The sequence below is a fragment of the Danio rerio genome, chromosome 18, assembly GCF_049306965.1.
Source record: "Danio rerio strain Tuebingen ecotype United States chromosome 18, GRCz12tu, whole genome shotgun sequence".
In the NCBI taxonomy this organism is placed as follows: Eukaryota; Metazoa; Chordata; class Actinopteri; order Cypriniformes; family Danionidae; genus Danio; species Danio rerio.
Window position 1 is genome coordinate 20,793,086 of NC_133193.1, and position 16,202 is coordinate 20,809,287.

The 16,202-nt window shown below is 34.8% G+C and overlaps 2 protein-coding genes across 2 annotated transcripts in view; both read left to right on the forward strand.

Annotated features, from left to right (window-relative positions):
* The first annotated feature begins 5,345 nt into the window (after positions 1–5,345).
* Positions 5,346–9,242, forward strand: LOC137488273 (uncharacterized). The gene is made up of 5 exons (XM_068214899.1): positions 5,346–6,374; positions 7,049–7,161; positions 7,367–7,521; positions 8,021–8,119; positions 8,471–9,242. The coding sequence occupies exon 1, from the start codon at positions 5,448–5,450 to the stop codon at positions 6,003–6,005; it is 558 nt and encodes a 185-aa protein (XP_068071000.1). The 5' UTR covers positions 5,346–5,447; the 3' UTR covers positions 6,006–6,374; positions 7,049–7,161; positions 7,367–7,521; positions 8,021–8,119; positions 8,471–9,242.
* A 3,059-nt stretch (positions 9,243–12,301) lies between these two features.
* The window catches only part of map2k1 (mitogen-activated protein kinase kinase 1), a 32,554-nt gene continuing 28,653 nt past the window's right edge, over positions 12,302–16,202 (forward strand). Inside the window, 1 exon segment of the mRNA NM_213419.2 lies at positions 12,302–12,685. Within this exon segment, the coding sequence (NP_998584.2) occupies positions 12,603–12,685 (83 nt within the window). The 5' untranslated portion in view covers positions 12,302–12,602.

The window sequence follows — 16,202 nt, forward strand, 5'->3', positions numbered from 1 at the left end:
TTCTAAACACAAATTCCAGTGTTGGTTCTTGCATCACATTTCAAAAAAGTTGGAACAGTAAAACATTTACCACTTTGTATGTTGCCATTCCTTTTCAGATGTTTAGTGACTGAAGGCACATGAAGTGTTTCAGGTGTAATTTTGCCCCATTCTTCTTTTAAACAAGTCTACAGTACGGGTCTTCATTGTCACATTTTGCACTTCAAAATGCACCAAACATTCTCTTTTGGAGAAAGGTAGGGACTGCAGGTAGGCCAGTCAAGTCTTCCTCCACAGCCAGGACTTTGTAATGTGTGAACAATGTGGGTTTGCTTTGTCTTGTTAAAACATGCATGGGCACTGTGCTAAAAAATCTCTATGTACGTTTCCGCATCATGTGCCATCACAGAAGTGCAAGTTACCTTCGCCAAGGGCACTGACTCAACCATATAACCTGACAGACCCTGGCTTTTAGACTTGTTGCAGTCTGGATTACCTGAATACTAGCCTTAAATTGCTCCTCCCCCAACATTTTTTGAAACATGTTGCTGTTCTGAATATTAGGAAATGGTGTATATTTCCAAATTACAAGAAGGTGACCAGAAAAAAAAAACAACGAAATTCAAGTCAAAGTAAATTTGGAAATCCTTTACTTTCTTTCCTACTTCTATGTATATAGGACAGAAAAAGAACGGGCAGCATACAGTATTTACCAGTTTTTGTTCTAAATTTACATGACCAGCCCAGACAATATATCGTTTCAAACTACAAACAAATGTCAACAATTCTCATTCTGCTAAAATTTTTTCCATCAAAACTCGTTAGGGCAAAAGCATTGCAATTTGAAAAACACCCATGAAATAAAATGTTTTAATGACATGAACATTACCTTTATGCCCATTCACAACCGAAGATCATGACTACAACAATATAAAGTTTTAATAATCATTCTGATTCAGAGAGAATAGCAGAGTCAACACAGCTATAACAATAACAGCACGTGGAAACAATATCATTGCCGTTTCAGAACTATTATTTTCCTGCTGATGAATGAACATGAATAAGCAGAACAATATTGTGTGTTGGTGTGTGAACACTGTTGTGTTGTTGTTATTATCCATCTTTATAATTATCTTTCTCTGTGTAAACAAGCTTTAAGAGTAAGATACTGCTTTTGTGAATCATTTTAACTATCCAATCAATTCCCCATGGTACAGACAGATTACATTATAGGTTACAGAAGTACACATGGGTTGCCAATATAGGCATTATATTGACTTGAAAGGCACACTAAATGCAGTACAAAAGCAGTATGAGTAAAAAAATAAAAATAAAAATAGCTTGTCATGCAAAAATGAAATAAACGTAGCCTACTATGGATGGTCATTTTCAATATTTTAACTTTGTACTTATCATTGTTTATAATAATAATAATAATAATAATAATAATACATTTATTAATAATTACTATATTATTGTTGTTATTAATATTAATGTTAAAAATGAATAAATAATAATAATGATAACAATAATAATAATATTTGTTATATTTAATCAATAATGATAATAATAATTATAATAACAATAATTTATAATAGTTTATTTAAAATAACAGTAATAATAATAATAATAACAATATATAATAATAATTATATATTGTAATTAATATAATAATAATAATATAACAATAATACCTATTTTTATTGTTGTTAATAATATTAATGTTAAAAATAAATAATAATAATAATAATAATAATAATAATAACAATTGTTATTATTATTTTTTAAATATAACAATTATCATTAATAATTTGAATAAACAATTATAAATATATATAATCATTTTTATTATATTTATTTTTAGTATTATTATTATAAATAAACAATAATGAATTATTGTTTTTATAATTATTATAATAATTGTTATTTATTAAATATAAAAACACATTATGTATATAATATATAATGTCGTTAATATTGATAATAAATCATTAACAACACAATATATCTGACGTGAGTTCATTTATCTTATTAAAAGTTAATAAAAACTCATCTGACTACTGTAGGCTGATCATTTCTACAACAGATCTTTCATAAAACCCACAAAATGCAATTTTAATGCAAGTAAAGCCCTTTACAAATTGAAGATTTACACTGGACATGTCCTGAATAAAATAAATTTGTAAAAAAAAAATTAACTTACATGATCATTTACAACAGTGAATCAGAAATGTAATTTCCTTTTGTGCTTACATTTTTTTTTTTACAAATTATGCATCATTAATTTGACAACTCTTCAATTTTAATAATATCCGATGCTCCTAAGAGGACGTGATTTCTTGCATACCTAAATGCAAATCCTGTAATTATCCAGATCTGCTTTTTTATGAAATCACAAGGGGGAGCCTATCAGAATAGCTGACAGAGCAAATCTGCCTGTTGCGCCGAACTGTCGAGTAAGTTGCTAATAAATTATGCTTATACTTCCAAAAGGCTATGGTTTACTGTTTACTGCATTACGGACTCTATGTCTAGGCCAAAAAAGTTTGAGATTTAAAACAGACGCAGCTGCATGCTTATTCAGAACTGTCGGCTAAACAATTTCTTATCATGCTTAGTAGGGATGTTAATGCACAGTTATGCTTAGTTCATTCTATATTTGACATTATACATCAGAGCACAGATGGGAGTAATCTATATTGTGCATGTAGGAATAATATCAGCCATAATAACACTAAAAAGTGGCAGATGAGAGGATGGTGTGAGCAGAGATAAGTAATTAGGCTAAATCTGCAAAAGCACAATAACCGGACTGGTACTGGCATGAACACAGATAAATGCTCGGAAGGAAAGCGCTTGGAAAGAGCAAAGAGATGCATTTATTTAGCTGTAGACAGATTTAAGGCCTTGAGGAGTGTAGAGAAGATTTATATAAATTAATGTTTAATCTCTAAATGGGCTGGTTGTCTTTCTATTGTAGTCTGAAAAAGTTTTTATTTAAATCAATAGCGCTTTTACAATGTAGACTGCATGTGTCAAAGCACCTTAACATAGAAGCTCTAGTAAATTGAAACCATGTCAGTCCAGTTTTCAGAGTTGAAGTTCAGTGTAGTTCTGTTCAGTGTTATTTAATTTTTCGCTGTTGAAAGTCCAAACACTGAAGAGCAAATTATTTGACGTGCAGCTCCACGAGTCCCAAACCAAGCAATCCAGTGGCGATAGTAACGAGGAACAAACTTCATCAATTGACGAAAGTGAAGGGAAAAAACACTTGAGATAATCCCGGTTCAGTTGGGGATGACTATTTCTCCTCTGGCCAAATCTCTTATGCACAGCTGCAGACTATGGCATCAGAGGCTGGAGAATGCTGAACGTCCATCATAGAGAAGCTGCAGGTGTGAGTGGGTCACCAGTGGGTGTTCAGGCTGGTCCACGGGATCAATGCAGAGACTCATCGAATTGTGTAATATTTGATCAGTTGTTCTTTACTTCTTCAGGAGAGTATTGTGTTGTGTTAATGAAATAAATCCAGAGCTGTGAAAAAAAACTATGAAACTAAAACCATTTTTGCGGCTTGACCTAAAATAAAAATTGTAGCTAGTTGTCAATTAAGCCTCATTCACACTGTGAGCGACTTCAGCAGCAAAGCAACAAGCGTTTTTAACGGAGAGTGAGCGACTTCTTGGAAACCTCCATCTATGCGAGCGACAGCAAGAAGTCAAAAGTGTATGTGTCCGTAGTGTATGTGTGTGAATGAGTGTGTATGGATGTTTCCCAGTGATGGGTCGCAGCTGGAAGGGCATCCACTGCGTAATAACATATGCTGCATAAGTTGTCAGTTCATTCCGCTGTGCAGGTGACTACAGTTTGATAAAGGGTCTAAGCCGAAAAGTAAATGAATAAATAAATAATGGGCTCTATATGCAGAGTTTTAAAGCTAACGATAAACTTCTGGCGAAAGTTTAATGTGACTATTTTTAATTTCACAAGGTTGTTTTTACAGCATCTATGTTATATAATTACAATACGTTCAGGTAAATAGACTTAAGCATTCATTTAGTTGTTCAAGCGTAAAATGAGATGAAAGACTTGTAACTGCTAGTGCCGTCAGTAACAACAGGCTAGCACAGAAATTCTTTTGGGTAAAATAATAGGGTAAAAATAGGGTAAAATAAACTGTCATATTTTGAAGACATGGCGGGGGAAATGGAATTGAATGCAGTGCTTTTTGTCCGATCTGAGACCCACTTGATATCGTATATCTAACAGGCAGTGAAGATCGCTGATTTTTAAAGAAATCAGATCTTAAACATGACAATTTTGTAATAGAAAGACAGTTCACCGGAAGCCCCTGGGCTGCCTGACTGAAAATGAAAAGTCCTTGTGCATATAGCCCATTGCAGCAAGTCGCCAGTTAGAAGACAACAAAAAATGGTAGGTCCCACACAGTACCTTCATGTTGTCACAACACAAATCAATTAAGTTAACCTAATAGTTTTTACAAATTCAAGTGGATTGGACATAAAACAATCAAGTTGTCCCAAAACGAATTAAGAAATGTGTTTTCAACTACTTTTAAAAAAGTTGTTTGAACAAGCAGCAAACAAGCAGCAAAAGTCGTCATAAATAAACAAATAAATATTTTAAAAAGACATTAAAAAACACATCTAACTAAAATTAAACTACTGCATGATGTGAATGATATCAAATGTTACAAATATCGCTTTTCTAAACTGATATGATTTGTTTTTGCTGTATTATTTATTAATTTTTTTGAAACCAAAATCATTTAGAGCTGAATGAAATCTCTGGTTCTTGAGATACACGTTAGCATGCTTTTTAAGACCGTCTGGCTTCATTCAGCTCTAAATGAGACAAAACAAATCAAGCATTATTCTGAGGAGTTAATGATGTAAAACCAACTACCAAAACACAATATGGCATATATTGTATTGGTTATGTGATTGTTACGTTATATACATTCAGTCTATTGTAAATGTGCTTCACCACAGGCACAAGACGTCATATTTCTATTAAAACAACACTTTTATGAAAGTTATATGGACTTGGGCTGTTTGATTTGAAGCAGGGACTTTATTTTCACTTTAAAGTCAATTCAAACTTGTAATAGACAATGGCTTCAGAATAGCTTGGAGACCTGAATGCATTATGTTTAATGGTTTTCTATAGGTCTGTCTCTATTGCCAGAGTTAGTGAGTAGGAAAGTCACGAACAGTCATAAAGCGTTCATAACACAGTAAGTTCCCCAAATCTTCAAGTACAGAAAATAATCACTTGTAACAACAACTACTGGCTGCTGGGATTGACGTCATTTTTGGAAGGCGCGTGCTGCTGGCTCTGACGTCACTCTCGGAACACGCGCGGGTTCTTTTAAACCGTCATTTCTCTGTCGGATTATCAAACTTACATTCCACTTTACTGCTGTTTACACTGTTTCCCAGCGCGCGATGGCGAAGACGATTGCGAGAACTGCGAGGTCCATCGCGGCCCAGATAAACGAGTGCTGTTCCTACATCCACAGCAAATACCAGCAGCTGCAGGCCTTCCGCCGACAAGTCAAACGGAGGACCAGACCCAAGCACTGGGACTGGATAGAAGACTTCGAGCTCGAGCACGAGCTGCGCTTCCCCACCCGCGGGCCCCGGAGCCTGCTGAAGCTGCGGAACCTGCAGCACTTCCTGCGGGAAACCGAGCAGAACTGGTGGGACTTTCGACCTCCGCGGGTGCCCGGGAGACCGCACCGCGTGTTGCGGATAAACCTCCGGGACCGGCCGATCAAAGCCCTGCTGAGCACCGAGCTTTTCCCTCCGAAGCCCGTAGACCGCACCGAGAGACACTACTGCCGGAAACTGCTGCTGATGGAGCGGCCGCTGGAGATCAGCTTACCGGCAGACATACTGGAGGAGATCCGTGCGCTGGAGCATCTGGAGGAGGAGCAGGGGCTACCGCCACACCTGCACTGCTCATCCGGTCAGGAGGACTATTATTCCGCGGATGAAGAGTGAACTTTAATAAAGCACACTGTAAAAAGTTCTTCAAGGGTGTTGTCCATAGGAATTAATTTTAAAAAGTATATTTCTTCCAATAAATTGATTACCTTTCCATTTTGAATTAATTTAAGTTTTACATAAGTAAAAATTGCGATTGTTTTTGTAACTTATTATTACCCATAAAAAAATTGTGTTTTACTGACCTTCAAAATAAATTGCTTCTACAAAACTCTATTTAAGTGTTTATATCCAAAGTAAAACTTCACGACCCGCCCACATGACGCAGCACGCATGCAGAGCAACGACATCGTTGCTCATACCTGTACCGGACCAGTTTCGACGTTCTGTGGAGTTTTTGAGGGCTTTATACAACGTGCAACACATGTAAGTAACTATTTACATTGCATAAAGTTAGGTTTTAGCCGACTGAGCACGCATTTATTGCACTGTAAAATGTAAACAAGTCGCCTTTCATGACAGTAACGGTTAAGTTTGTCAGTTTTGCAAGCGCCATGCGGCCTTACCGAAAGTACGGAATTTAACATTAATATTAAAACAACTATCGCAAACGTAGGATCGAAATATGTTAGATATATTGCCAGATTATGTTTCTACTTTGTTTTGTGTACTTTTACAAAAAAAACATTGTCATTTTGTTTGTCTAGTATAGCTTTGGTGAATGTGAATTATTCTGTCTCAAATCATTCGTCTTAAATGTTATGCCTCTTTCCGAATTAGCTAGCAGAACACCACTAGCATGGGCTATCTTACTCGTACATGTGTCAGTTATAAGTTAACGGCTAAGTTTGTAGTCACAAATGTATTTCCTGCTTGATTGAAAAAGATGAGGACATTATATTTTTACCACCTATCTCTGCAATGTATCAGAAAAATTGTTAAAGGTTTAACTTTATCTTTTGATAATTTGTTTGAAATATTTTAATTTGCCTTAAATCATTTGTTCAATTTAAAAGATTAAATGTTTATTTGCATTGCAATATTATCAATGATCCTGATGTTTACCTAAACTCTTCTTTTAATTTGTGTTGCTTTTTTAGAGAGATGTCAGAAGCATAAATGACATGATGGCTAGGACATATAGCTGGGGGAGAATGGAAGTGGTTGTCCAGAGCCCAGATGTGCAAAAATTAAAGAAAGATGGCCTGCCCAGGTAAATGATTTATCAATGACATGCTGCTTGGCAAATAATGGTGAACAAAGATGTTTATGTAATGCTAGACACACTTTTTGCTGAACACATACTGAAAATTTTACCTCACATGTTTTATGGAGGATTTCATTACATAGGAATAAAAGGTTGCCAATTCTTTACACATTTGGTTCCAAATAACAGACAAACAATTGATGTATTACAGATAAATGAAGAATTCCAAAGGTGTACTGGTGTTCCACAAGAATCGGTTTTTATGTCCCAGCTGGACAAATACACTCCAAAACTTCTTGACCTGTTTAGTGCGAAGGGTGCAGCGACTGGTGAAAACATCAGTTGGAGTTATTGGAACTGATACAGGTAAGGCAAACATGGTAACAATGTGGCTGATGCATGTTTATGCAATAAGTACTTTATTTACTCATCTTACCTAATAGGTAAATAGTGCAAAACAAAGTCATTAATTTTAAGGGTAAATATAAAAAAAGCGTGTGTCTGTGTCTGTTTATATGTATGTGCGTATGTGTATATATATATATATATATATATATATATATATATATATATATATATATATATATATATATATATATGTATATATGTGTTATTTGTGTATATATGTATATGTGCGTGTCTGTGTGTGTGTATATATATGTATGTATGTGTATATATATATATATATATATATATATATATATATATATATATATAGATAGATAGATAGATAGATAGATAGATAGATAGATAGTTGAACTCTGTTGAATAGGTTGTACAGAACCACACTGATAATGACATTTTACGTTTGTAGTTATATTGCCTGCAATATTCAGTTTTTTCATTATTCACTTACCAACTATAGGATTCAAGTACCTCTGTGGTGAGGAAGAGAGACGTGGCTCTGAGATGCCTCATTGAATACATGGGAGAGAGTGGGCAAAAGCTGATCTCTGACTACTATGTAAGTGTTGTTTAAAAAGCATAGTTTGACTTTTTTGGGAAAGGCACACATTCCTCAGATATCAATCTTATGTCTGACTGAATTATAGTACAAAGATGGAGCTCTGTCAAACATTCGAAACACGCCTACAAACACCTAAATGAATATGCAGGAACCAGGGTCCCAAGTTAACCTTTTGGACTTTTAGTTGCTTGTAGACTTGATTTAAAAAATAATGTCATTTTTAACTGCAGTTTCACAAAAGTAAAATCCTTGTTTTACATTATGCCAAAATCATAATCATCTGACAATAAAACTGTCAGAATGGCTTTTTCAGTTTTGCCACTTATTGTTCTGTTTATTCTCATACAGGGAAAAACAGAGAGCAGTGTCTATGAAGACTTGAAAATGCGCAATATGCAGATATATATCTGCCGTGTTCCAGATGTGGTGGGCATCATCATTGAGGGCATCCCTGTGCTTACTCGTCTTGGAAACCACGCCAGGGCTATGAACTTGCAGTATCCACCACAACTCAGCAAAACATTTCAGGTGTTTCAAAGACATTTTGTGGGACTTGACACACTGCGTCCAAAGTCTTCCTCCTGATTCATGACACAAAAACTTCTGAGTTAGTTAATTAGTTGCCGCTCAGAGGTTCTGTTTCTTTGCTTCATCACTTTTGTTCAATGGACAGTTTGACTTGGAACAATGTGGTAGTCACGCACCAACTTCTTCAGTTTCTGGATAAGTCTGCAGCAAATATGGGCATTTGATTTGCTTTTGTATATATGGGGCAAAGTTTGTTTTGTTATGTCAAATGCTGAGATCAGAGGCACTTTATTTTTTTATTTCAATGTTGTAGTACATATGAAAATGTACTGTACTGTGCACTTAAGCTAGTCTGTTTATGTAAATTGCTCAGGTCAAGATTCACTGTATTTTATTGTTAGTGTACAGATTGCATTTAAAGGTCTTCTATGCTGCGCTTAAAGATGAGGTTAGAAGTTTCTGTAATTTTTAATGTTAATGTTTACAACATTAACAATAAAATTGATTATAGAAACTTTTGATTATAAATTGATAATAAGTGCACCCAGTTGTTTGTGTATGGCAAATGTTAGAGTAATAAACATTTGACAAATACCTCTCTTTCCTTATTAAAGTTGAATTAAAAAATAATTAGTATAAACTAAGAGTAATAGAGAATATGATTTAATTAAAATGAAATAAATAATTTTTTTTTATTTTAAATGTTACTTATTTTAATTAAGTATTATTTGATCAATATACTGATCTTTAACACTTTGGTTAAACTCAAAAATTTTGCTTTATATTGTAGACTCTACTTAATTTTTTTGCAAACGGTAAAATAATAATATTGATTTTTACCAAATCAAAATAACAAGAAGTTCACTAAACTTACAAAAAGTAATTGGAAAATGTTGCCTTAATTTTTTTAAGTTTTATTTAAGTAACACTTTTTACAGTGCAAGAAAAGGTAAGTCAAAGGGGGTTCTCAATATTTTCATAAACAAATCCATCAATAATTAGATCAAACCACTAAGCCGAAAAAATAAAGAGACTAAGCCGAAAAAATAATGAATGAATGAATAAATGTTTAGTTTTAGTTTTTTTACAGTAGTTTAACCGTCAAAACACACACACAAACACACACACATATATATATATATATATATATATATATATATATATATATATATATTATGTTAGCACATTTTTCTGTTTTTAATGTACATAATAATAATATTACTACAATAAAAAGTCTGTGTAATGAGCTGCCAGTACTTTTTCCGTTTTTGACCTAAGATTATGTCCACATATGTGATATCAATAAGGAAGTTAAGCTCAAGAATGTTTGCCAAAATAAATAAAAGGTAATATTTCTGTAAATAATTTACAGAAACATTTTTATGTTTCTTGCACAGATACGTTTTCTTTCAGCTAGTCTCTTTATTTCAAAGGTCACCACAGCAGAATGAACCGCCTACTATTCCAGCTTATGTTTTATTTAGTGGATGCCTTTCCAGCTGCAACCCAGAACTGGAAAAGACCCTTTTTCATACACAAACTCATACTCATACAGCCAATTTAGTTTATTCAATTCACCTATAGCACATGTCTTTGTACTGTGGGGAAAACGGGAGCACATGGAGGAAACGCATGCAAACACAGGGAGAACATGCAAACTCCACAAAGAAATGCCAACTGGCCCAGCTGGGACTCAAATCAGTGACCTTCCTGCTGTAAGGTGACAGTGCCAACCACTAAGCCAACTGTGCCACCTTTATTTGTTTTATGAGTATCTTTCTTCTGTTAAACACAAAAGACTGTGTTCAAGATCGAGTTTGATATTTTGAAAAATGTTGACAACCTGTAACCAACAGGTTTTTTTTTTATTTTATCTACTAAAAAGGTCAATGGGTACAGGTTTTCAGCTTTCTTCAAATTATCTTTTTTTGTGTTTAATAGAAAAAAGAAACTCATAAAGGTTTGGAACCACTTGAGGGTAAGTAAATGATGAGTATGTTTTCATTTTGGGAGTCAACTGTCTCTTAAGGACATTGTATTTTCATCCTCATGTGTTAATTTTATTTTGTTTTCATTATATGTGTGAAGCCATAAAATTAACCTATACACTGCCAAGAGATTAACACATGTGCATCGATATGTTCTACAGCTGCATTTTTAGACATTCTTGGCTGCATATGATCTCTGACTCTTTGGATGACACATGATGTAAGATGCGATCATAGCTGAAATTCTGAAAAAGATGCATCTCACAGGAAACACCACAAAGTTCAATTACCACAGAATAGGATGGCGAGAACAAAACAATTGCATTACTGTATAACATCATAAAGTATATTACTGTTATGCTACAAATTTGCACATCATGCATCATATCATTAGTCAAGTCAGAGGTCAAGTTGTCTGTTGCATTTGGCAGCCACTGAATATCAATAACTGAAGTTTTAATTTCAAGAATAGACCTATTTTTTGTTATAAAACACATAAGTGCACTTCATAAGACATGGATTAACCACTTGGCTGCACATGGATTATTGGAAAGTTCGAAAAATGGGTAGAGGGAGAGCAGGTATAGTTGAAACGCAGGAAGAGTTGTAACTACCAATTTCATGAATCAGGGATAAGATCGGGGTCATGTGACAATTTTAGTTTCCCCAGGTTTCCATGACATTCACACTTGGAGATGTTTCAGTCAGTCTTGCAAGCTCTCCAGAAGCTACAACAGAAAATTGAATTCTGAGGTAGGAAAGTAAAAAAACAACAACAATAAGATAATATTTTGTTTAGTACCGCTACTGTTGTAGATGATGTTGTATGAGTTATATCAGGTCAAACTGTAGTTTCTCTAGTAACAAATGGATCAACCACCTGCTAATTTCTCAGCACCATGCAAATACAGTTAGCTAAACAATAGGTGAATGTGGCGGGGTAGGTTGAAACACGCTAATTTAAAATAAACACAATTACTCACACACACATGAATGTGCATGTACAGACATGCACACACAAATGCCCATGTGCATGCATAAGCACAAAATATGAACATATTGTTGCAGTCATTTATTTACAATAAAACTATTGTTGTGGCATATCACTTGTAGTACCCTTGCATTTTGTCTACTTGTTACAATTTACCTAGTCGTAAGGTAGGTTGTAACAAATGACACCTTTGTATTTGTCATCATCTCACAAAGTCTGTCATATAGATTCATATATATAAATGTGGGTACTTTGCCTAAAAGTTTCAGTCATCTAGCTAAAAAAAAGGATAGTTTTAGGTGTTAAAGAAAAAATGTGTTAAAATCATTCCCGCTCTCTACTACTCAACACCACTATACAACATACAGTAGAAGATACTGGATTCAATTCAAAACTACTCTGTCTGAGTTTGTCTGACAGAAGAAGTCATATACACCGATGCGACGTCTTAAGAGTAAGTAAATAATGGGGCAATTTTAATTTTTACATTATGTGAACTATTCCTTTAACACCAATTTTTCATTTTGAGGTGAACTAACCCTTTAGTTAGACTGCAGGCCTATGAGAAACGATATAGTATTACCACGTTTCCACCAGCAGATGGAGTTATAGCCCACACGCGGTCATGCTGTCCGGAAGACAGATGTAAATATTTTCATGACGTAAAGAGACAATCTCAGCACCCATCCTCTGCTGTCGCACACCCATAGAAATACTCTAAATAAGCTATTTTTCGAAACAACCACTATCGTACCCGCAAGAAGACCATGCGAGACTGTCGTTAGCTGCATTCTGTGTTTATTTATTTATTTATTGTAAAGCAAACAGCCATTGGTAGGGTGTGATAGGCTATTCATAGCTTATGCATCACTGCTCTGTCGGCGGGTGAGTTGGTGTAGTCTGCGGATCAGATTGCTTCTGTTTGAGTCTTTTTTTTCGTCTGCTGCCGAGAAGCCAGCTATTAGGATTCATCATGCAGAAAAGGAGGAAGCCAGAGCCGATCCAACTGAACCCAATTCCAGATGGGAACGCTATCAACGGCACCGGGGCCACAGAGTGAGTGGGATTGAGTCTTACGATGTCATTTTGTGTCGAATAGGCTTGTTTGAAGACTTCACAAATACAGTGTTGCTTCATTCATGCATTATCAGGTTCATTAAGCATATCGTTTAACTCCTTCAATAGATGTTTAATAGATTTAGCCTTGCTAAATGATTGAATTTGGCACTAGAGTGGATATTGTTGATGGTGTTTGTAAGGGTCCTCAGAATTATAAAACACACTGACTGAATGTTTCAAGTGAATATTAGTTGACTTATATAATTAAAAATATGGGTCATTCTGCGGTCGAATTTTAAACATTGTATCAAAGTATGCCTTTTAAGTGGTAAATTGTGTGTTGAGACAGTTGTAAATCTGCATTCTTGTGTTAGATTATGGCTATGAGGTATGTAACAGGTTATAGGAAAGCTTTATAGATTATTTAGACATGGTGCTTGGCTCTTGAGGTCATGACACTACATAGTTCTTATAAACAGTGTAGAAAGAACTGTGTTATGTAATATATGTTCATCAGAGGTGTACAATATAGAAGAAATGTTTCTTCTCAATGTTATTAATAATTAGAAAATATTATAAGTAGGGCTAGGCGATATGGAAAAAAATGCAATCTCTGTAATTATTTTGCATATTAAACGAAAACTATATATATTTAGATATGAGTAGTTAATGCTTCTAGATTTAAAAGAGTACCCCAACAATGACTGCAGCCACAAAAATTAGAGGGTCCATTAAATGGCATAACATTTTCAGACAATACATTTTCGGTGGCTGAAAATTCTGTGCATGTATCAACACACTTTTAGATTCCCATTTTTGCTGTGTGATTAGTTCTTAGATTAATAAAGAGTAAAAAAGTCTGGAGCTTATTGTTATCGACATAAATTTGTGGCATGTTGATGACATGTTTGTAAGAGTCCACAGAATTATAAAACATACTTAATGCTTCAAGTAATTATTAATTGACGTATATAATTGAAAATATGGGTCATTCTGTGGTCGTATTTTAAACATTTTATCAAAGTATGCCTTTTAAGTGGTAAATTGTGTGTTGGGACAGTTGTCAAGCTGCATTCTTGTGTTAGATTATGGCTATTAGACATGTAACAGGTTATAGTAAAGGCTTACAGATTATTTAGACATGGTGCTTGGCTCTTGAGGTCATGACACTATATAGTTATTATAAGCAGTGTTTAAGAAAGGCAGAACTGTGTTATATAATGTATACTCGCAAGAACTGTTGAATATAGAACAAATGTTTCTTTTCACCATTAATAATAATATGATAATATAAGTAGGGCTGGGCGATATGACAAAAATGCAATCTCTGTAATTATTTTGTATATGGAACAGTAACGATATATATGTCGATATAAGTTGTTAATGCTTTTAGATCTATTCGTTCGATTTGAATCATTCGATTCACCTTCGATTCGATATAATATCGTTTATCGGCCCAGCCCTAATTATAAGCTCTTATAAAATTATAAAAAAATCTTTAGCACAAAGATCAGCATATTATATTTATTTATGAGAGGGTCCTGTGACACTGAAATGAAGTCTAACAAAGCTGAACTTTCAGCTTTTCCCTCAAAGCAATATATTGTATTTTAAAATATATTAAAACAAAGAAAAGTCATTTTAGATTGTAAAAAAGCTTTATTATGATTATTTTTTAATATACTGCAGTTTTGACAGTTTTTTATATTAAAAATAATTGCAGCTTTGGTAAGCTTATGATATTTCTTTCTAATGTAATAAACATGATTTTTTAAAATGTCTTAATTTATCTCTTTACAAATTAAGTCTATAATAGTTCATAAATAGGTGCACAAAATCATATATTCATAAATTTCATGCCATTAAATTTTGCAAAAACAATTTCCATTTTCATATCCTCTGTTTTTGTTTTGTTTTTTCTGTACGAATATCAAATATCAAGTTTTGCTAGAGATGCACATCTAATTTCATTTCATACAGATGAGACAACAGCATCAATACATGCACATTTATTATTTAGGCATAATGTTTTTCTTTTTTTAATGAATTAAAAAGTGACAGATATTTTGGGTGTTCCCTTTAATGTGTATCTTAAATTTTCTTTACTAAAATTATCTGAAATTCATCATCATAAACGCTTCAGACACCTTAATACATACTACCTGGATTACTTTTTTGCTCTGCATAGAAAAAAAACATCAATATTAGCTCAGTAAAAGTTAGTCCCAGTTATTTATTGTTCAAGTCATTTTAACGAGGAGGAGCACAAAAATGTGTGCTGTTCGTGAAATGACCCATATATTAGTGTTGTTTAGTATCTGTCGGATGCACATAAAAGAGCGTCATCTCCTGCCACTGAGATCAATGAGAATACCTTATCACATTTGGTCAGAGCTGCCAGCACAACACCTCTCTCTCTGTAGTGTTCTGTTCAGCTATAAATTAGGCTCAAAGGGAAGTATCATAGCAGAACTGAAGAGATAAAGTACTTAAAGGTTATGCGTTCGTTTACAATCTGCAGAGGCCAAAAAGTCCTTAATACGAAACATGGCCATTCATTCATTCATTTATTTTCTTTTGGGCCCTTTATTAATCTGGGGTCGCCACAGCGGAATGAACCACCCACTTATTCAGCATACGTTTTACACAGCGGATGCCCTTTTAGCTGCAACCCATCACTGGGAAACACCCATATGCTCTCATTCACACACATACACTACGAACAATTTAAGCTTACCCAATTCACCTGTAGCCCATGTCTTTGGACTTGTGGGCGAAACCAGAGCATGCGCAGGAAACCCACATAAATGCGGGGAGAACATGTAAACTCTACACAGAAAATGCCAACTAAATCAGCCGAGGCTCGAACCAGCGACCTTCTTGTTGTGAGGCAACAGCACTACCGACTGCACCAACACGTCGCTGAACATAGCCAGTTGAAGTCAAATTAGTTAGCTCTCCTTTAAAACAGTTTTTAAGGAAATAATTTTGTTAATAATTTTTTTAAATAATAGTTTTAATAACTGATTTCTTTGTCATGGCGACGGTGCATAATACAGACCTCCTAGTTTTTCTCTTTTTTGTTTGGTGATTTTTGCGCTAAAAATGACAGACATTTATCTCTCGACACCATCACCAGTGTGCAACATCCACTTGGATAATGCAACGGCAGCCACAGGACAACAGTACCAGTGCTCTAACCACACAAGCTATTGGTAGAGGGGAGAGACAGGGATAGAGCCAATTCGGGGGATGGGGGTGTTTGCAAGGCCATGCTGGGTAAGGGCCGATGGAGGGTATTTGGCCAGGACACTTGGGTTACACCCCTACAATGAAGTGCCATGGTTTTTTTTAATGACCACAAAGAGTCAGGAACTTGGTTTACCACCTCATCCGAAAGACGGTGCTCACTGACAGTATAGTGTCTCCTTCACTATATTAGGGCATTAGGACTCACACAGACCGCAGCTTGAGCATGCCCTGCTGGCCTCACTAACGCCACAATTCCAACAGC